Genomic DNA, 22,473 nt, shown 5'->3' with positions numbered 1-22,473 from the left:
AGGGCATCAAAAACTTTAAGGCCAGGGCACCTGGGTGGCTCAGTCGGCTAAGCATCCGATTCTTGGTTTTGGCTCAGGTCATGATCTCAGGGTTGTGAGATTGAGCCCCCCGCCCCGCCCCCCACCATCGGATTCGGCTCAGTGTGGAGTTTGCTTGGGATTCTTTCCCTCTTCCTCTCCCTCCTCTTCTGCGCCCCCTCCCCCCCACCCCGCTTGCATGCTCATGCACTCTCTCTCTCTCTCAAATAAATAAATAAAATCTTTAAAAAAAAAAAAGAACTTTAAGGCCAAAAGCCTTTCCATTGAGCATAATGGGAGCACGGAGCTGCCCACCCACCCATCCCTGAGATTAGCCACTGCTGGGACCGCTATGAGTCCCTGAGCTAGAGACTTTGCCAGCTCCCTCACTTCAGACCAACCTGCCCAGACCTGGCTCAGCTCTGCCACCGGTGCCCTCCCCCACCATGACTGGATACCCCCCAACAACACTCTGGGACCCCGGCCCGGAACAAGGAGGGACTTGGGGCCAGGGAGAGGGGACACTTAGACTTCTGGTCTTTTTGCCATCACCCCTGCATGGAACTTCCTCTCTGGGGCACAGACGAGACCACGCAGAAGGATAGCCCATGAGTGAATGAATGAAGAGAAGCAAGGCTACACGCCCCTTCAGAGCCTCCTCCCCTTGAGTCAGAAGCCCCATTCCCAGGCGAAGAAGGAAAAAAAAGAAAATGTAAGATCTATGCCCAGTCTTAGTTCCAGTGGGTCCCTACCCTGTGCCTGCCCCAGTGCCACCTACCCCAGACAGTACAGGAGGGGGGTGTGGGAAGGGTCTCCTGCCCACCGGCATCCTGCTTTCCTAGGCCAAAGCCTTCACTTCCTGCTAGTTCTGCCAGCCCATGGTCCTTTCCTGGCTGGCATATGGTGGGCGAAATGCCCACAGCACACCTTAGTCCTAACAAGACCCTGTCCCTAAGGCAGAGCTTGTCTCTAACAAGCAGGGCTCCACTGACCCCTCTCCCCCCACAGGAGGCAGTTAGGAGGGGTGAGCGGGGCAGGCAAGCAAGAAGCTTGGGAAACACACACACACACACACACACACACACACACACACACACACACACAGCCCCAGCAACCGCCAGGCCAGTGCCCGTGCCAGCCCTACCTGAGCTCATCAGGAGGGGTGGGGCCTGCAGGCTATCAGCCACGTGTAGGGCCTGGAGGGGAAGAGGGAGGGAGGAAGGGCCGCCTGCTCTTACAGGTTGGGAGGTGAACTGCACCTCCCCTCACTCTTCACCCGGACTTTGAGCAGTCTTGGTCCCAGGAGCCAGGAGTGAAGACAGCGATCTGCCTACCCAGGACACCAGGTACGTGCCTTTATTCTCTAAGAAGAAAGGGAGATTCAGCACCTTTGCCAGCCTGACTCATTTAACCCTTTGTCCTCAGCTTCTTCTCCACCTGTCCTGGGGGCTGAAAGTAAAAGCAGAGAGAAATGGGAGGAGGCTGTAGATGAGAGAGGTGGTCTCAGGACCACAGACCCCGGAGGTCAGCACTTTAAGAGAATGAAATCTGTACCCCTCAGCGTACAGATGAGAGAACCAAGGTCCGGGGGAGAGGGGGGCGAGGGGCAGAGAAGAGGCTTGCCCAAGGTCACAGAGACTTGGGAAGGGAATGGACACAGAACCCAGGCCTCCTGCCTCCCAGCCCAGAGCACAAAGCCTGGCCCTGAGCCGCCCACTGTGCTGGGCCTTTCCGAGGCTGCCAGGAATCCAGGGGTGGGGGCCATGGCCAGGTTCTGCTTTCCTGGATCTGGGTGGAGAGGATGAAGCAATAAGAAGGCACTCGTCAAGGATGGTGGTGGGGGGGGGCTATTGAGTCAAAATGCTTTTGAGGAGGCTCAGACTTCACCTTCTGTCACCTTCTCCCTTCACTGACCTGGGCTCATGATAGGAGGGAGAGAGTAAGTCAGTGAAGTGGAAATGGGGATTTGCCAAGATTTCAGGATCCTCCTGCCTCTGGAGCCCTTAGGAACAAAGAAAGATATTTGAGTCCAAATCTGAAGGGGGAATATATGGGAGGGACCTATGAATAGGCAGAGGTGGCTAGAGCCCTCCCATGTACATAGGCAAGTACACACGCATACACAAGCACACCCCCAGAGTCTGGAGCCCCAGGGACCCTCCTCTCCACCTTAGAGCAGGAAAGAAAGAGCTAGAGAAGTGGGCTGGTGAGGGTGTCCAGGAATAAAGGAGTGAGCCCCAGCCCCTGCCCTGGAGGGTCTGCTGGTGATTCAGGTAGTATTCAAAGTGAAAAGAGTTTGAACAAGAGCCTGAGGGGCTGCCTGCCTTTTGCTCAATCCCATGCCTGTCCCACTGGGTTCCAGAATCCCAGAAGGGGTAGATGTGAAAAGGGTCTTAAATCTATGAAGGAGTGATATAGGGTTAAGAGTTTGGGAGTGTGGGGGCACCTGGGTGGCTCAGTCGTTAAGCGTCTGCCTTCGGCTCAGGTCATGATCCCAGGGTCCTGGGATCGAGCCCCGCATCGGGCTCCCTGCTCGGCAGGAAGCCTGCTTCTCCCTCTCCCACTCCCCCTGCTTGTGTTCCCTCTCTCCCTGTGTCTCTCTCTGTCAAATAAATAAATAAAATATTAAAAAAAAAAAAAGAGTTTGGGAGTGTGGAGCCAAGACCACCCAGGTTCAAAGCCGCTGGGTTCAAACCCCCATTCCACCCGTGGATTCTGCAGGTTCTGTGACCTTAGGCAAATCACTGAACCTCTCCAGCCCCACAGTAAGAGTACCCTCCTCACAGAACCACTGAGAAAATGAAATGAGTAAACTTTAAGTTCTGTTATTATTATATCCCCATCATACAGATGGGACAACTGAGGCCCACAGAGGAAAAGGTAGCACAATAGCAGTTTCCAATCAGTAAGCAGGCATCCTAGGTTCTGGTCTGAGTGATGACCCAGGCCCCCAGTGTGCTCTGCAAGGTCAGTAACCCCAGCCTCCTCTGTGGGGCCCAGCGAAAAACCCTGCAGGATGCACTGAGATCCTGCCCCAAGAAACCCGGGCCACGTGGAGCATGTGAGGAAAGAGCCACAGCTCTGTGTCCTCAGCTGCCCCCAGGAAATTGCTCGGAGGCCTAGTCCCTTCCACTGCCATTTAAAGACACGCTTCCTGTGCCTGGGACGCACCGACTCCTCCAGGCCCCAGCCAAGGAGAGGTCTGGCAACACAGCCTACAGGAGCCATGGGGGACAAGGGAGCCTGGCTTTTCTCATTAACTTACTGTGCAACCTCAGGCAAATCATACGCCCTCTCTGGACCTCAGATATCCCTCTGCATTGGAATTCCATGTGGGATAGGGAGTTAGGAATCCAAGTCCCTTCCTCTAGGAAGTCCTCCCTGACCTCTGCACCAGTGCCTAGAGTCTCCTCTGTTTTGCCTCCCTTGGTAACACTGTTTTTAATTGCTCACCTGCTTACTTGTCTGTTTCACTAACTGGCCCACACGCAGTAGCAGCTGACATCAGGCGGCCTGAGGTCGAGTCCTGCTCTGACACTTGGATGACACAGTATGACACTTGGGCAAGTTACTGGCCTCTCTGTCTCTCCATTCACACATCATAAAATGGAAAATAATAGTATCTACCTCATAGGGTTGTTAGGAGGAGGTTAAAAGACTTTATGTGTAATATATGTGCATAGTAATTATTCAATAAATATTAGCTGGTATTTATTTAATAAAGAAGGCTGTGATATAGCAGATATTCAATGACCTCTATTGAAGCAATTTTATTTGACAATCACTTGCATAATGCTTATTATGTGCCATGCACTGTTCTAAGCATGTTACAAATCTTCACACATTTTATAGTTAAGGAAAACTGAGGCACAGAGAAGTTCATTAACTTGTCCAACATTGTACAGCTAGAAAGTGGTAGAGCCAGGATGCAAACCCAGGCAGTCTGGCTCCAGTATCCATGCTTTTAATGAATGAATAAATATGCCTTTCCTTGGGGGGGGGGGGCGGGTTGGGGGGGAGGAGTGGGAGGGGCTTCAACTATCAAAGTTACTCAGTTCCCAACCCTGGTCTCTTTCAGGTCCTGGGAGCTCCTGGGGTGTAAGTGAGGCTGGTTTGAAGCTAGAGGTAAACGGACGGTCACTGCCCCCACCATGTCGCAAGTGATGTCCAGCCCCCTGCTGGCAGGAGGCCATGCAGTCGGCTTGTCTCCCTGCGAAGAACCCAGGAGGGCCCTGCACCCAGCACCCAGCCCCGGCCTGCCACTGCAGTGTCCCTACTATACCACAGAAGGTTGGGGAGCCCAGGCCCTGATGGCCCCCACACCCTTCAAGGGGCCCCCCAGCAGCCTCCAGCAGGGTCCACAGGCTAGAGCCAAAGCCAGCTGCCTCCTGCAGTCCCCTGGGGAGCAGACCTCAGGGACCCTGGAGGACCTCGACTCCTACATTGACTTCTCACTGGAGAGCCTCAACCAGATGATTCTGGAACTAGACCCCACCTTCCAGCTGCTCCCCCCAGGAACTGGTAGCCCCTGGGCTGAGCCCACCCAGAGCACCACCTCAAGGAAAAAGAAAGATGAACCTGAAGCCTTGGGTAAGGACCTGGGGCACAGTGCCAAGAGGGGGTGTTTGGGGACCAGACCTCATGGGGAAGAAGAACTTTCCTATCAAATCAGAGGAGCAGGAGAAAATGTCCTGTTGGGAGGTGCTGTGCAGCCCTAAACAAGTTACTTAATCTCTCTGTTTTCTTTCCTATATCAAAGAGATATATACAAGTTTCCCTCACTATCCAATTCTATTTTGTTCCTGAGTTTGGAAAAGTGATGGATACCTGTTTTATGTGATTTTTCAGAGACTTTAAATAAGCTATATATATATATTAGCTTATATATATATATATAAATAAGCTATATATATATTAGCTTATATATATATATATATATATATATATATATATATATATATAAGAATTTCATACAATGCCATGCATGTAACTAAGAGCCTGAGAAATGTGGAGTCCCTGAACCTCACTGTTCTATAGTATATCTCTTTAGGTCCTAACCTGGGTCCCCTGAAACTTTTATAGGATTGCTATCCGGGCCCCTGTCCCTGTTTAGGGGAGTATCTCTCTGGGGAGGCCCAAGCTGGAAGTAGCGGGGTTGGAAAGACACAGAATTCAGTCTATTTAGGGCGGGACCCTGCTGTGTGTAAGCAGCGATGTGCTGGTAAGCTCCATGATGGGGTGGCAGAGAGCCCTGTTTGCAAACATCTGCCAATTTCACGGTATAGATTCTCCCAGCATGGCCAATCTCAAGCTACCAAAATGATGTCACTGAATGTAGTACTGGAAAGAGATAACCTGTAGATGGCCATTATGGTATATATAGTATTTCTACCATACCAATACAATAGATATAAATAACCTCAAGAGTATAGATAATAGTGGGGCACCTGGCTGGCTCAGTTGGAAGAGAATGCGACTCATGACCTCAGGATCATGAGTTCGAGCCCCATGCTGGGTGCAGAGATTATTTAAATAAATGAAACTCGGGGCGCCTGGGTGGCTCAGTCGTTAAGCGTCTGCCTTCGGCTCGGGTCGTGATCCCAGGGTCCTGGGATCGAGCGCCGTGTCGGGCTCCCTGCTTGAAGGGGAGCCTGCTTCTCCCTCTCCCACTCCCACTGCTTGTGTTCCCTCTCTCGCTGTGTCTCTCTCTGTCAAATAAATAAATAAAATCTTAAAAATAATAATAAATAAATAAAACTTTTTTTTAAATTTTACTTATTTATTTGAGAGAGGGTGTGCGCATGTGAGCGTACAAGCAGGGGGAGGGACAGAGGGAGAGAATCTCAAGCGACTCCATGCTGAGCAGTGGCTCAATCTCACGACCCTGAGATCATGACCTGAGAGGAAACCAGGACTTGGATGCTCAACCAACTGAGCCAGCCAGGCGCCCCTAAATAAATAAAACTTAAAAAAAAAAAAAAGAATCTAGATAATAGCAAAATCTAATTAAATAATTGGGATATGATGAATTGTATTTATTACTTTTGTTTTTATTGTAAGTTATTTCATTGTAGGTTTATGTAATTTAATTTTTAATAATGTCTGAGTTTAGAAATCAGCTGGGCAAAATCCTAAAAATTTAACAATCAGCTCTTACGAGCTGGTACAAGCCAACTTCAGTATACCACTACATCCAAGGGAATCTAGAAATCGCTACATCTGGTGTCAGTTTCCTGAACAAAGGGTTTCAAGTGTACTCTGAGGATGAGGGTCAAGGAGCAGGACCCCATTAGACAGGCTGGAAGACTGAGGTCTCCAGGGGTTTAAAGGATCAGCATGGGTTAAGGGATACAATTAGGATTAGAGATAGTGTCCATGAGAATTTCTACTTATTGAGCACTTATTATATCCAGGCTCTGTGCTGAACATCTTACAGGAGAACATTTAATCTTCCCAATCTATCCCCGTGAAATATTTTATCACCATTTTACAGATGAAAAAAACGGAGGCTGAGGGACTTCAGTAAGGAGCCAGTCTAGCCTAATCACTGGAGGTGGGCAAACCTTCCACAAGCTAGTAACTTCACTCCTTTGTCTCATATTCTTCGTCTGTAATATAGAGAGGAGTTCTTACCTCAAAGGGGGTTGCAGGGTTTAAAAGAAATAACACTTGGGTGTTTATCAGAAATCCTGACATGCTGTTAGTCATTATAAATGGCAGCTGGTTTAATTAAACACTAGGGTTGCATTTAGGACCCGCCCCAGGATAGGCTCAGGGTCTGGGGTAGAGGTGAGCCCAGCACCCAGGTCCTTCGGCGTCCCAGTTCCCAGTCTCCAGCCTGCCTTCTGCCCCTCCCATTGAGCATTGCCTTCCAGGGCGGTTAAAAGAACCACCTCTATCCCCCAAGATCTTCCTGCTTCTTGAGGCTGGTCACAGGCATGTCTCTGCAGGGAAGGTGGCTTGGGTCTAATTACCATTGGCAGGAGCAAGCCCAGGGCTTTAATGTTCATGCCCCAAGGCAGGGGTTCCACACACTCAAGGCCCGTTGGGGCAAGACCAGCTTCTGTGGAGCATCCACATGTATGGGGTAGGGATGTTGACAACATCCCCTTCCTCCAAGGGGCCAGTGGTCAGTAGTCTGTGTTCTCAGATGCCCTGGACACAACCTGCCATCGTGGGGATGTGTCCACCTGACCCTGGGTAGCAGAGGGGTTCGGGGGATGAGCGGGCAGCCAACAGTGGTCAGAGAGTTCTGATGAAGCCCCCTAGTTCTGCCCTAGCATCTTCTGATGGAATAAGAAAATCCTCTCCTCTAACCTCTGCCTGAATGTCAGTGATGCCTGGGAATTCACTACCTCCTGAGACAGCCGGCATAGTCAGCTCCCTGTTAGAAAGTTCTTCCCTGCGATCGTTGTGATCGCTAATAGTGTGTCACTGTGATGGGTGGCACCTGTCCCGTGCATCTCAACCTGCCAAAACCCTCCCCTCAGACCACCACTACTGGCAACAAAGCGCTTGCCAGCCTGTGGAAACCTAACTAGTTCTGGGCACCGTGGTGAGTTTTCACTGGGCCAAATGTATCCAAATGTGTGGGACGCCCTCCCTTCGCCTCTCATCCTTCCTTCTCTTGGGGTGTCAAAGGGAAGATGTTCTATAATTGTGGTGCTAGCAGATGTTCACTGTTTTCTCTTTGTCCTCACTTGGCAAAATTAAAAATTAAGCATCGGTGATCCTATGTTTCTCCCTCCCCTAAATATATATAGATAGATTTTGTAGTGCATGATCTCAGCATCTACCCTGTGAAGGAAACAGGGGTAGCCTCATTTTACAGATGAGAAAGTGAGGCTCAGGGAGAAGAAGTAATGACCCAGGGTCACACAGCCAGTGGGTTGTAGGTCAGGTCTCAAAGCCTGGGCTTCTGGCCTCCAAAGTCTGTGTTCTTGCCTTTCTCTCTCTTCTTTGGAGCTAGTTGCCTGCCCTCCGGAGCTTCGAAGAACAAATCTGTATGGAGGCAGCCTGCAGGCTCCTCTTCTGGGGCTCTCCTCCTGCAGTGCTCACAAACCTCCCCCAGCCTCCCTGCCCCTGCCTCTTGCTTACCCTGGGGGGCTCCCATCCCACAGGGAGCATGGTTATTCCAAGCAAACACCATATCCATCTCCGCCACTCCTCCCCTCCCCATCTTTGGAACAGGCACCCACATTTCATTTTCCAGCAATTTCTGCCAGGCAAGGCTGTTTGCCAATCCCAAGAGAAGGGTGCTTAATAACTGTCTCTCTGCCCCCCCCCCCCCGCCCACGTGCCCCCTTCCACCAGCCCAGCCTGGTCCTGGCGCCTGTATCCACCCAGCACTGCTCAGACTTGCCCCACGGGCCTGTAAACAGTGGCTGCACCCAGGTGAGGGTGTGGGGGGCCTCCACCTCCCCTAGCCGCATGCACCTCAGGGCAGCAGCGAGAGGTGACTCACAGCTCCAGGACTCCTTCCTTCCTTCCCACCCTGCTCTGCTTGCTCAGTCCCCCGAGCAAGGCCTTTCTTTGGTCGGTGTTTGGATGACCCAGTGATTAGGAAACCCAGAGCTTCACCAGGTGGAGAGACCCTCTCCCAAAGCAGCCAAGCACCTTTTCACAGGGCAAGGCCTTGGGAAAGTGTCCTGAGGAGTCCCCCATCCTGGAAGACGCCCTCCAAACAGAGCACAAGAGCAGGCGTTGGATTCCTCCACTCCCTGGCTGTGTGACATTGGATAACTCACTTAACCTTTCTGAGCCTTGATTTCTCATCTCTTATTTGGAATTCATAATGTTTTCTACTTCAATAGAGTTGTTGTGAGGGTTACATGAGCTAATACAGGTAACATGTTTGCAACGGCACGGGCACACAGTAAATACCAGCCTTTATTAAAAACTCTGCAGTAAATGCCAGCTCCATTGCCACATCTCTCTGAGCCTCAGTTTCCTCTCCATAAAAGCAGTGCCTGCTGGCATTGGGCATAAGGGCTGAGAGGATTATGGGTATAAACACTATAAAGTCCTATAAAAAGAGAAGTGGTGCTTGCCAACGTTCCAGAAGAATGCACCCCATTCCAAGACCGCTACTCTTTCAGAACGCACAACACACTGTGCCAAATAGTCTTCTCTTGCCCTTGGCAGTGGGACTCCCCCCTTAGCTGGACAGTGTCAGCCATCTGGCCAACACTGGCCTCAAAAAGCAGGCAGGCAGGAGAAGTTCTCCAAAGCTCACCATGGGCTAGGCTCCAGGCACCATTCATCAGTGTCTTTTATCCTTACCACAACCTCAGGAGGTTGGTTTTAGATCCCCACTTTGCAGATAAGGAAACTGAGGCTCACAGTGGTTAGGAAAGTTAGCCGATGCCTCTTGGCAGGAAAGTGGCAAAACCAGGACTCACACCCGGGTTTATCTGACGGCAAAGCCAGGCCTGTTCCTACACCCCTTGGAACAGCATGCTCAGGTCAGCCTGCCAGCCCCCCTTCATCTGGTGTAATCCTCCACCCCAACCCCAGCCCAAGCAGGTTCAGACAGAGGCAGTGACCGCGAGCAGGCTCTGAGGTCCTACCCAGGAGCGGGCTGGGGCAGGCAGGGAGTTGGTACATGTGCCAAAGCCCAAGGTGGTGGGAGGCTGGCAGACAGGAGCTGAAGGTGCAGTTTCCCTCTGACTTTGCCCCAGTTTCCATCCTGGGAAGCCAGAGGCAGGATTCAACAGGCCTCCAGGAGGGAGCAGCTAGGTAGCCCCCACCTTCTACCACCTTTGCTGGAACAGCACCAAGGACAGTTCCCCTCCCCCAGGTCAGGAGGAGGGGTGTCCATACTCACCGTGGGGAAAACCACAAGGTACCCCACTCCAGGGAGGAGCAAGTTCTCAAAACAAGAGTCCTGGGTGCCCCCACTGAGGAACAGAGAGAGCATTGGAGTGAGTCACCACCCTCGGCCGTGTTTAATAACCAACAATGGCGTACCAGCTAAAAGCATGTCCTGGGAGGTCCACAGCTTGATAATAGCAAACCCTGGCCTCTGGGAGCTCCTGCTCTAAAGCAGAGTTCTCAAACTCTACAGTGCACTCAGATTCCAGGGAGTCTTGCTAAAATGCAGATTCTGCCTCAGCAGGCCTGGGATGGAAACTGAGATTCTGCGCATCTGACCAGCCCCCACCCCCAGGTGGCGTGGCACTGCTGGGCCAGGGGCCACAGTGCTGTGGCTTGGTGCCCATTGGAATCGGCTGGAAAACTAAAACAACCTGAGGTCTGGGTCCACACCGGAGATTCTGATCTATTTGGCACAGGGTGTAGCCTGGGCATTTGGACTTTTAAAACCTCATCGGGTGATTCTAGTGTGCAAACAAGCATGAGAACCCCTGCCTTCATTGTAGGCACAGATGTAGAAACAGCCTTCACCTGCCCTGGACAAAGGAGGCATCAGAAATGTGACTGGCACCCTCCTTAAGCAGTCATTTCAACCTGGGGAGGGGGACATTCATGCAGGAGAGGATTTCCTAGTTTTAAAGTATTTACCGTGTGCCAGGAGAAGTGTTATGCCGCCTACGTTCATCTCATTTCATCCTTACTCTAGCACCAAGAGACTGGATATATAGTCACCCCGTTTCACAGGTATGGAACCTGAAGCTCGAGTTGGTGAAGTCATTTGGCCAAGTGCTCTGATAGTAAGTGGCAGAGCCAGATCTGAAACCCAGGTCTCTCGGACTCCAAGGCCTATGTTCATTCCAAGGCATCTCCCCACCAAAGGAAGAAATCACAAGGAGGGTAACTTTGGAGCTGTGCCTAGAAGGGGGAGCTGGGTGCTAATCCGAATCCAGCAAACTTCTCTCTGAGCCTTGGTTTCCTCATCTGTCTAAAGGAGGGGAGACCAGATGGTCTTGAGGACTCTTCCAGCATTCCTGTTCTGTGAGCCCAGGCTCCCGGTTTCACCAATGTTCTGCTCTCTCCCCAGACATAAAGTACATCGAGGTGACCTCCACCAGATCAAGGTGTCATGATGGCCCCCAGTGCTGCTCCAGCCCATCTGTCACCCCGCCCTTTGGTTCCCCACGCAGTGGTGGCCTCCTCCTTTCCAGAGACATCCCCCGAGAAACTCGAAGCAGCAGCGAGAGCCTCATTTTCTCTGGGAGCCAGGGCAGGGGGCACCAGCGCCCCCCTCCCCACTCTGGGGCTCCCTCTTCTCATCCCCCACCCTCTCCCAGCATCTCTATCCCCGGTATGGGGAACAAGGCCTCGGGCCCCCATGGCTTGGGCTCCCCACTGGCAGCTTCTCCAGGCTTGGAGAAGGGGCTGGGGGGCCTGGCCCCACAGCAGGGCAGCAGGGTCTCTGTGTTGTCAGCCAGCCCAGCATCCGATGTCAGCTACGTGTTTGGAAGGTAGGTCACTCCCACTATAGCTTCTGATATTGTCTCTGCAACACACACACACACACACCCTAAAAATCATAGACAGGCACCCTGTTCTATCGGAGCAAAATCAGGCTGTACACCAAAAACAAAAGAGTGAATATTCTCTTTTATGCCATCACAGCCATTTGGACCTCAAGCTTTCCTCAAGCACTTAGAATATAACTCAAAATTTTGAGAATATAACAAAAATTTTGATTTATGCCTACCTCTTGAGAAAAGAACTGTTTACATTCATGAGGCTGACCTGTATCCTTTCCAGCACTCATACAACCCATCTCAAGGAAGGGATTTTTTTTAAAACACAGGGATGTAAATAAAATCTGGAGGCCTGGGATAAACCATTTAGGAAAGAAAAGCCTCCTTCCTCTTTGTTGCTAGCAAAACCTAGCAGGAAGGAGGAGAACTTGCCTGTCCCCCCACCCCCAGCCCAGTTTGCTGGCCTCACAATAAAGCTGCACGCACACACCCATCCTGTCCAGGAGGACCAAACCTCAGGACCTCTGTCCCCCACACCGACTCCAGAGCCGATGTGCCAAGGCAGTCCTTGGCAAGGAGGCCAGGATTCCACAGCCATGGCCGTTGGCGTGGGCCTCTGAACTCAGAGAGAAGTCTGGCTGGATGCAGAGCTGGCCTCCTCCTCTTCCTCCAGCTGGGGAGTTCCCTCTGCATCCACCGTGGACGTGGTCCAGCCTGCGTGCAGGGCTCTTGGGAATGTTGGGTACTTGTGTGATAGCTCAGTCAGACCTGCCCGGCTGGGAAGGCAGAGGGGATCTAGTCCAGCCTAAGCCCACATGACCTGCAGGGGATCAGCTCATTAGCTACTTTAAATGACCAAAGACTGCAGTGCAGGGACATTTCTGTATCCTTCAGCATCGCTTGGGGATCAGGTAGGCATGCACTTTGCTTTGGACTGTGGGGGATGGAGTATGCAATACTCTATTTAACCAGAGCTATGGGCACCAAGATCAATAGATTCTGGAGCCTGGCTCTGACTCCTGCATGTCCACTGACAGCCTAACTCCCTGCCTGTCTGGTGCCCTCCCTGCAGCAGCCAGTCCCTCCTCCACTCCAGCGTCTCCAGCCATCAGTCATCTTCTAGATCCTTGGAGAGTCCAGCGAGCTCCTCCTCCAGCCTCCACAGCCTTGGCCAAGTGTCCCCGGGTACAAGAGCCAGTGACTTCCAGGTCCCCAGCAACCCCACCCCAAACATGGGCCAGCCCAGAGCAACTCACTCCCCACCACTGGCCAAGGAGCACGCCAACAGCTGCCCACCATCCATCACCAACTCCATGGTGGACATACCCATCGTGCTGATCAACGGCTGCCCAGAACCAGGGTCTCCCCCATCCCAGCAGATCCCAGGACACCAGGACTTTGTCCGACCTGGGGCCCCTTCTTCCAGCAAGTCTTGTCCAGCCACCAGGAGCCACAGCCAGACCCCTCTCACCACATCCTCAGAGGGTATGTTGTAAACCAGTCCTTCAGCCGTTGTGAGGTTCGGCTTGGGGGAATAGACAAAGCATCAGTGGGTTTTTGCAATAGCAGGTCAATGCCCTGAACACCTACTGTGTGCCGAGCACTTTGCCAAAGAGTAGGGACAGAGAGATGGACACAGTTTAGAAAGAGACAAAAACCAAGGATCACTACAGAATAGAAAAACCACAGAAGGCAAGAGATGTCCTAAGTCTTATGGGGCCACAAAGGAAGGCGTGATCCTTTTAGTCTAAAAAACTGGGAAAGCTCCTTGGAGGAAGTGACATCTGAGCTGGATCTGGAAAACTGAATCAAATGTCTGGAGCCAGAGCAGGGGAGGTGGGGCATTCCCAGCAGAGGGAACAGCAAGTCCATGGTCATGAAGGTGTAGAAGCACATGCATGTTTAAGAAATGACTGGAGTATTGGGTGTGGGATGAAGTAGTTGAGTAATCCGGGGCAAGATTGGGAAAGGTCTTGAACACCAAGCTAAAGAGTGGATTTTACCCATTAGGCCGCGGCATCGGGGGCTAGCAGGGAGTCTCAAACAGGAAAGTGATGGGGTCAGAGGTACACGTTCAATAGATAACTCTGGCAGCTGCATGGCAGATGACCTGCAGGGCCCGGCCCAGGCAGGGAGAGCAGTTTTGTTTTGATTTTCATCATGAAGTGGTCCAGACAAGCTGTAACGGGGGCCTGCACCAGGGCGGGGCAGGGCGGAGGAGAGAGGACAGAGCCAGGAGACCCTCGGGATATGAAAACAGCAGGCTTGATGACTAACGCAAGAGAGGGAGAAGGAGAAGGAGAGTCAGTCCTACCTCTGACGTTCGTGGATGACGAACACACAGAGAGCCGACGGAGACAATGCATTCCAATTCAGACAGCTAAAAACCACAAAGCAGCAAACACCCTCCTTCCCGTAGTCTGTGACTACAGGCGTCCAAAAAGAACAAAACCAGCCAGAACCCAAAGCAGTAAACACAGAGGCTCAGGCTTAGCACCCATAGGGTGCACCTCTCCAGAGAAGAGACCCTGCAGAGCCCCAGGGACACTGTCCCTGCTCCCCACCCCCCACTCAGCCACAAGCATCAGGGGGACTCCTGGGGGTTATGATGTTCACTCTGGCCCACACTGCCATTCAGGAAGCAGGTCAATGTAAGCAAGAGAAAAATGGCATGATAGGTGTGCCTTTGAATCTGCTCCGATCTTTTTCCCAGAATAAATCATTTGCAGATTTTAGTACATTTTTTTACAATGAGTTACTCTCAGCTGGCCACAGCACACACCTTTTCAAGATACCAAAATGGAAAACCACTGTTCTCTGCCTTAGGGACCCGGGGAAGTGGCCATTTTGTCATCTCAATGAGCACATTTACTTAGTCCAGCGATATTCCCATCCTGGTTTGGTGGTGCCCCAGGATATCACTCATTATACCCTGGGGTCTTATCAAAGTCTGCAAACTTTCTCCAAACAAAATCCTTGCTAATTGCCTAGGCTATTGGAATGTCAAAAACCCTCAGAGACAGTTTAGTACACTTAGTCCCCTCTGGGCTTCAGGAGCAAGACAGTTGTCCCAAATCAGAGTCAGGAATCCTGTCTCCTGACTTCCACACAGGCTCATCTGCCCAGATCTGCTGCCTTCCTTTCCTCAAACTTTTCTTTCATTTTCTTTTCCAAACTGAATATGCCCCCCAAGACACTTGTAGGATTCTTAAGGGGGAAGAGAGGGTAAAACCAAACACATGATGCATCTCAGAATCCCTTATTTATCCCTTCTTTCAGGCCACACCAGACAACAAAAGATTTGAGAAACTGTTTCTCATTAAACCGAGATTTTATCTGTTTGTGATTTATTACCAAGGATACGAGGGGAGACTCCTAGGTCCTAGATGCGCCAAGCCCTGAATTCTTCTGTTGGATTTTGCCTCTTGTAGGCAGTTGGAGATACAGTGGGGTTGGGGTAGGGTAGGGTGGGTTGAATGGGACCACTGCGCAGAGGTGGGAGAAGGGTCTCTCAGCTCCCCTCGGTCCAGCCTAAAGAGTCCCCCCTCTCTGTCTTCCAGGTCCCACCAGGGACATGCAGCCCACCATGAAGTTTGTGATGGACACATCTAAATACTGGTTTAAGCCAAACATCACCCGGGAACAAGGTAAAAGGAAGCGCTGTGTTTCAAGGGATGAGTGACCCAGGAATCAAGTCTGGGTCTTGCATCTTGCATCAGGCAGATGGGGCCCTGGGTCATGGTAGGGGAGGGAATGGCAAATGGTAGGTCCAGGGAAGGGGGATATCGTGCAAACCTCATGTCCTGAGGAAATAGGGACTGCAGCAGGAAGGGTGGAGATTAGACAATAGGAAGGACTTCCTGGGAACACAAGGTGATTCTGTAATGTCTGCTCTATGAAGATTCTATGGGGCTGGGGGACAGGGGTGTCCAGGTGGGGGGGAGGTAACTGTCTCTGACCCAAGGATTGTTCCAGCAATCGAGCTGCTGAGGAAAGAGGAGCCAGGGGCTTTCGTCGTGAGGGACAGTTCTTCCTACCGAGGCTCCTTTGGCCTTGCCTTGAAGGTGCAGGAGGCCCCTGCACCTGCCCCGAACCGATCAGGTATGCGCACCTGTCTCTTCATTCAAGGCCTCACAGAGGCAACAGGCTGTGGTAGGTTCTAGTCCCAGCTCTCCACTGCTACCTTGCAGCAGGCCCGTAAGTACTCCTGGGAGGAGGGTCAGCCCTCTCCCAGCTGCCTTCCTGCACCAGAGGCTCTGTAAGGAGCTCCTTCCACAGCAAGCCTGAGCTTCCTCTGCCTCTGGGAGTCCCCAGATTCCCTGCTCTGCTCTCATGGGGGGAAGAGGAGGAAGCTCCCAGCCCCTCTCCAGGATGCTCTCCTCTGCCCACCCCCCGCTTCGCTGTCCAGACCAGCTTTATTGTGAAGGAACCTAATGTAGTAATAACGTGTGTGCCCTAGCTTATCACGTGTATGTGACAGTTTATCACATGTGATAGCTTATTGAGTGAATGCACTGGCTCATTACATGTGCGTGATAGCTTATCACATATGTGCTAGTTTATCACACATGTGATAGCTTAGCACATGCTTTCCCGTGGTCTCACACACACAACACACATCTCTGGGGCATGCACCCTGCACTGGGATACCTCGCTAGGGAGATAGATAAAAACAGATCATTATAGTACAAGGTACCTAAGTTACAGCCCCTCCCCAAACCCCAGGAGTATAGCTCTCATGTAACAAAAGGATCAGGTAAATGGGTTCCAAGAGTTACTTAATGACACCACCCCCCGAGAGCAAAGATGAAAACCCCAACTTCATGCTCTCTACACCATGCTGCTCTGGTTAAATAAGAAAGTGACCTCTGGGGCAGTATTGGTTATCAAGAACACCTTGCCAACGAGCACAGAGAGGAGGAAACCATGGGTGGGTGGAGAAGAGGCAGAGGGGCACTGTTCACCCTCCAGGGCCAGCCTAGCTCCAGCAGGGACCATCTGGTGAAGAATCACAGCACCTGGGAAGGAGTGGGTAGAAGAAGAGAGAAATCAGGCTGAAGGATTAAGATTTGATCTCAGTAGTCACTGGGACCATCTGCAGTAGCTCTTGAGACCAAGAGAAAGTTCTCCTGAGAGGAGAATTACTGGACGCAGAAACCTTTGAGCAAACATGTTGGCACCTCCTTTGTGGGAGGCCTTGAAGATAGGGTTCCCCCTAGCAGTCCCACCCACCCCTAGGCAGGGGAACAAACCAGTTAACCTCTGGATGGACCGGGAGGAGGCGGGTCAGGGAACGAGTTGGTCAGTGTTCAGCTAACACTGGGCTCTGGACCCCCCATCCACATGCGCTCTTTCTTCTATCTTTGTCCAGGTGAGGACAACAGTGACCTCATCCGCCACTTCCTCATCGAGTCTTCCGCCAAAGGGGTGCATCTCAAAGGAGCAGACGAGGAGCCCTACTTTGGTGAGCCTCTCCAGCCTGCAGGCCGCTGGGTGGGCCCCACCCTTCTGGGCTGGGAGACTGGTCTGGGGAAAGCCTTCTCACGCAGGGCTGCCTATTTCCTTGCAGGGAGCCTCTCTGCCTTTGTGTGCCAGCATTCCATCATGGCCCTGGCCCTGCCCTGCAAACTCACCATCCCACAGAAAGGTGGGTCTGGGCCCCAAAGAGGCAACCCCGGGGAACTAAAAAGGCTCCTAGTGGTCACATCCCACCTTATTTATGGATTAGTGTCACAGTTAAAAGTGCTTCACCTAGCATCCATCAGCATCTTCACTTCCTGGCTTGAGAATTTGAGAATGTCGACCCCTCTGAGCCTCTGTTTCCTCCTCTATGAAATGGGGACAGCCATCATCATACTTACTTACAGGATTGGTTGGGGGTTAAGTGAGCCGGTCCAGGCAAGGCTCTTATCACAGAGTACGTGTTTGATAAATAGGAGCCTTCTTTGAGAGGATGAAAGGAACATAAGTCGGCCGGTTTGGAGAGGGTCGGTTTTTTTCTTCCAGGTCCAACCTTTACTGGGCACTCCCTCATTCACACATCCCTCACCACAGCTGTGTCAAATAGGTGTTATCCCCATTTAACAGATGAGAAAAGGAGGGCTCGAGGAGCTAAGTAGCTCGCCCAAAGGCACACAGATCAGACCTCAAACTGAGATCAGGAAGTCCCATCCAGAGCCCACAGCCCAGCCGCATCAGCAGCTGGAGTAGATGATCCCCGGGGGTGCAGGAGGAGAAGAGGGGTCCTGGGAGAGGAGTCAGGGCAGGGGGAGCCCCCGGTGTGGTGATGGGGAAAGCCTCCCTACATTCTGCAAAGATGGGGTCTGAAAGAAGGGAGGAGGTGAGAGGCTTCTGAGGACCAGGTGACTGCAGCAGTCCAGGAGCTGGAGGAGTGAGGAGGCGAAAGAGGGACCAAAAGGCTCGCAAGTCAGGCATCTGGGGAGCCCCAAGTGGCCCCGTTTGTCTAATTATGGTAATCACACCAGGTTTCTCAACCGCTTGCTTCCTGAAGGTGGGGGCGGAGGTGGGAGATGTTCAAGGGGATTAATGTTCCTACGAGAAGAGTCCGTTCACTCCACCCCCAACCCCTCTGGGGACTGTTACTTTGCTTTGGCTCAGAATTGGGAGCTGGAGACTCCTCAGACCCCACTACAGACAGCCGGGCCTCCCACCTGAAGAAATCTGCAGGTAAGTGGCATGGGGGAGGCTCCAGGCTTGCCTGAGCCCCCATAGGGCCCCTCCCAACCCCACGCACACACTTGTACATGCAGGTCCACACATGTTCCCACTACAGCTTTGTTTCTTCATCCTTAACAAGGTGCCCCGCGGTCCTCCCCATCCCTATAAACCTGGAGGTGAGAGTCTGCAAGCCTGGCGGGGGGGAGCCCATTGGGGTGGCAGGAGAGAGGGAGGTTGGTGTGGCTTACACCCCATCCTGCACACTCATGGGCACATGTGGACATGCTGGGGCCTCTCTGGTTCTGAGGGACCTGCCCTAGAAGTGATCTCTGGGTCTGGGATCCTCTGTGGAGTGTCAGGTCCAAAGGCCAGGCACAGATCAGCACTTGTCCGAGTGCCCTCCCCCCATTCTTGTCTTCTCCACCTTCTCTTGACAATGAACCAGGGCCCCGGGGTGGGTGGAGGTAGAGACAGTGCCAACCATGCTTCTGGACAGAAGGAAGGTTTGCCTGGACATCCCTACACATAGGGCAAGAGCTTTACTCCACCCTAGAGGGCCAGAGGCCAGAGCAATGCAAAGCCACAGATGCTCCCAACGTCCTCTGGGGTTGGCCTTGAATTGCAGTCACCTACACAGTCCTGCCTGCCTGCCTGGTGGCTCAGAGGAGCCCCACTGGATTCCTGAAGAAGGAAGAGCCCCGACGCCAGCTCTGGGCAGAAGGAGGACCAGGGCCTGGGGGACCCTACCTGCCCCTGCATGGTGGATCGTGGCAAGGCCTAAGCACAGCATTTACATCCCCCAGGCTGCCACGCCCTGTACCTGACCTCCGTGAGTGTAGAGACCCTGAGTGGAGCCCTGGCCGTGCGGAAGGCCATCTCAACCACCTTTGAGAGGGACGTCCTCCCCACACCCACCGTGGTCCACTTCAAAGTCACTGAGCAAGGCATCACCCTGACCGATGTCCAGAGGAAGTAAGGGGCTTCCCTTGCCCTGGGGCTGCTGGGCGGGGCAGGGGGATCTGGAGGGGATGGCTGAGATGGCCGTGGATCAGTGATGAAGGTAGGATTCAGGATTCTGGACCCAATGTGGTCAGTGACTTGCTGAGTGACTCCAGGCAAGTTCTCTGCCTTCTCTGGTCCTCACGCCAATGACCTCATCCCAAAGTCCCCCTTTCAGTGGCACTGGTTCAATCTGGTTCATCCACTGATGAACCTCGTCCCAAAGTCCCCCTTCCAGGACACTGGTTCAGTCTGGTTCATCCACTGATGGAACAACTGCAGAAGGCCAGACTTTGGCTGCCCACTTCAACACAGTGGCTGAAATCACTCCTTCCCCGGGCTCAGGGCTTCACAGTCTGGCAGGAGCCTGGCCCTGGGCTGGAGGAACAAGAGATGAGCAAGACATCATTCCTTTCCTCAAGCAGTTAAATGACACAGTGGGCAGGGGGCAGAGGAGAGAGGGTAGAAAACCTGAATATATAGGACACAAGGCAGATTCATTCCATGAAAAGAGAGAAGTCTGGGGCGCCTGGGTGGCTCAGTCGGTGACATGTCTGCCTTCGGCTCAGGTCATGATCCCGGGGTCCTGGGATCGAGCCCTGCATCGGGCTCTCTGCTCTGCGGGGAGTCTGCTTCTCCCTCTCCCTCTGCCCCTCCCCTCGAGCGCTCTTTCTCTCTCTCTCTCTCTTTCAAATGAATAAATAAAATCTAAAAAAAAAAAAAAGGAAAGAAAAGAGAGAAGTGCAAACATGTGCCCCAAGGCCCAGCAGTGGGAAAGGTCACAGCAGGCTGTAAGGGGTCTAATTGGGAGGCTTCTTGGAGAGCAGGGCATCTGAACTTCGGGAGAGCTAGAGATGATGGAGGTAGGACATGGCACTGGGACAGGCTCTCACCAGCAGTCCTTCTCTTCCAGGGTGTTTTTCCGGCGCCATTACCCCCTCACCACCCTCCGCTTCTGTGGCATGGACCCCGAGCAACGGAAGTAAGTTCAAGTCTGGGCCAAACTCACAAAGCCATCCAGGGCCTAGCTGCCCGCTGAGGTTTCTTGCTGACTCTGGGACTGGGGTCACAGACAAGGCCTGTGAACCTCGAGGGGCTGGGAGCAACAGGATGAGGGGAGGGTGGGACCCAGTGGGGTGTGGTCACAGCTGGCCATTGTCCCCAGCTGCTCAGCCAGAGTCCTGTGGAATGCAGAGAAGCCTCAATACTCATTCCTGTCCCTCTTCCTTTCCCACAGGTGGCAAAAGTACTGCAAGCCCTCCTGGTAAGGCTTCCCTGTGTCCTGTCAGTCACCGTAAAAGGTCTCCCTGGGCCAGAACCTGGGACCCAACAAGAGGAAGAACTCGGGAAAGGAAGGAGGCCCTGTCCTGACCTTAAGAGAACCCATGGTTTTGATGGGGGTGGCACAGGCCCGGGTCCTCAGAGAGCCTCCAGTCTGAAGGGGGAGACATGAGCCTGGGAGCCCTCGGTCTTATGTAGGAGGCACAGGCTCTAACCTCAGGCAGCCTTAATCAATGGGGATGCCCCAGTCTGATGGTCAAGACACATTCTTGCCCTCAGGAAGCTTCCACTCTGATGAGGAATATGCAGGTCCTGTCCTCATGGAGCCGCCATTCAAAAGGAGGGTTACCTAGATCTTGAACTCGGGGGTCTCCCAGTCTGACAGAGGAGGCCCATCCTACCCTCAGAGAGCTGGGGAAGGGGCAGGGCAGAGCACCGTACCAGCTGAGATCACCCCTCCCAGTCTCTCTGGGCCCCACCACCTCACCCAGGCTATGTTCTCCCACCAGGATCTTCGGGTTTGTGGCCAAGAGCCAGACAGAGTCACAGGAGAATGTGTGCCACCTGTTTGCGGAGTATGACACAGTCCAGCCAGCCTCCCAGGTCATCGGCCTGGTGGGTGCCCTGCTGCAGGACACGGAAAGGATGTAGAGGGAGGGAGCTTCCCGTGCACCTTCCTGGACATCCGAAGGGGGCTGGAACCCCTGAGCAGGGGCTTGTGGCCACACTAATGAGCCAATCTATTGGACTGGGGAGAACGGTACCAAGTTGAAACCCTGGAAACCTAATGACCGTCAGCAGTGACCTTCATCCAGACCCAGCTGGGTCTCAGTTTCCTCAACCATAAAAAGAGGCCAATAGACAGGACCAGCTGTGCTTCTCAGACTTTGATGGCATCTCAACAAGCTCCCTGTGATTCTGAAGCACGCCCACATCTGAGGACCCTCGTGGAAACAACCTCTGAGGACCCCTGACTCCATCAACTTGGACACTGCCAATGCAGAAGCCTGAGTTAGAGACCTGCGACCCTCTGTGGTGGCAAACAGAAGGTGCTGGGTTGGGACCCATGGGCCCCTAACCCAACGCTGACCTGGGAGAGATGATATGCAAGGATCGACCAAAAGAGGGATGGACGGACTCTATTTCCCTCCATATCTGTTCCTTTCTCCACTTCCGTAATGGCTTCTTGGGCAGCTGTTCCCAGGACAAAGCAGGATCTGCCTGCCCTGGATTCTTTAGGCCAATGTGGCCACAGTTGTCAGGGCGGCTTAGCAAGGGGGATCTTGTCCTCATGGTCAGAGACCACCCAGCTGCCCTCACATCCTTGATGTCTAGTTCCCACCACTGCAAATGAGTATCAGCCCCATCTTTTCTCTCAATTTTTTGGTAAGCAAGTGTCCTCCAGCTGGTGTCACAACTGCCCTAATGTTACTTATGTAACCCACGGGAGGGAGGTGGGGGCAGGGAGACCCTCTGCTCTCCAGAGCAGATGCCAGGGCCAGCTTTCTCTGGTTCTGCCTCAGCTCCCGTCCTGCTGAGTGCCCCCTGCTTCCCAAAACACACACATAGACACCCCGACAGGCCCAGCAGTAGGGCGTCTATGGTCTTACAGCCACACGGGGGCAGCAGAGAGTCATGAATGCAGACAGGCCGCCAACTCAGGAGGTTTGGAGAAGCTGGGCAGTCTTTCCCCCACCCCCACCTCGGTCAAGACTCCCAAGAAGCTGGAATCCTTTGTCTAACAGGCCTGGGGTCCTAAGAAAACCACACCGTGAGGGTGGAAGAGGAGGCTCCGAGAAGAAGCCCACTTTTGTTCTACAAGGAGCAAATGCCTGCCCCCTCCCAGCTGTGGGCCCTGCCACCCCATCGTTATCATTATCTTTGGCCAAAGCTGGGTGACGGATTGTGATTTCAACCCAGGAAACCAAACCGGACTGAGGCTGCCCTGGGCTGGCGGGACTGGCTGAGAGCAGCCCCACCCCTGGAGAGTAGAGAACACTAGACAAGTTCTGAAGGTCATATTCAGGAGGCTGGCAGAGAGCCCCCCCTTTTACCCATGGGTGCCTGTGTAGTTCTCATGGAAAATAAAGTGTCTGTCTTGGCATAA

The 22,473-nt window shown here is 52.9% G+C and overlaps 1 protein-coding gene across 1 annotated transcript; it reads left to right on the top strand.

Annotated features, from left to right (window-relative positions):
- Positions 1-1,233: 1,233 nt before the first annotated feature.
- On the top strand, positions 1,234-22,473 carry TNS4 (tensin 4). Its single transcript, XM_036081459.2, has 13 exons — positions 1,234-1,364; positions 4,097-4,608; positions 10,976-11,399; positions 12,481-12,893; positions 14,969-15,055; positions 15,384-15,509; positions 16,780-16,872; positions 16,978-17,055; positions 18,027-18,095; positions 18,890-19,058; positions 19,999-20,067; positions 20,323-20,349; positions 20,876-22,473. The coding sequence occupies exons 2-13, from the start codon at positions 4,170-4,172 to the stop codon at positions 21,015-21,017; spliced, it is 2,136 nt and encodes a 711-aa protein (XP_035937352.2). The 5' UTR covers positions 1,234-1,364; positions 4,097-4,169; the 3' UTR covers positions 21,018-22,473.

The sequence above is a fragment of the Halichoerus grypus genome, chromosome 2 (genome assembly GCF_964656455.1).
Source record: "Halichoerus grypus chromosome 2, mHalGry1.hap1.1, whole genome shotgun sequence".
NCBI lineage: Eukaryota > Metazoa > Chordata > Mammalia > Carnivora > Phocidae > Halichoerus > Halichoerus grypus.
This window is presented reverse-complemented; position numbering and strand designations above follow the sequence as displayed.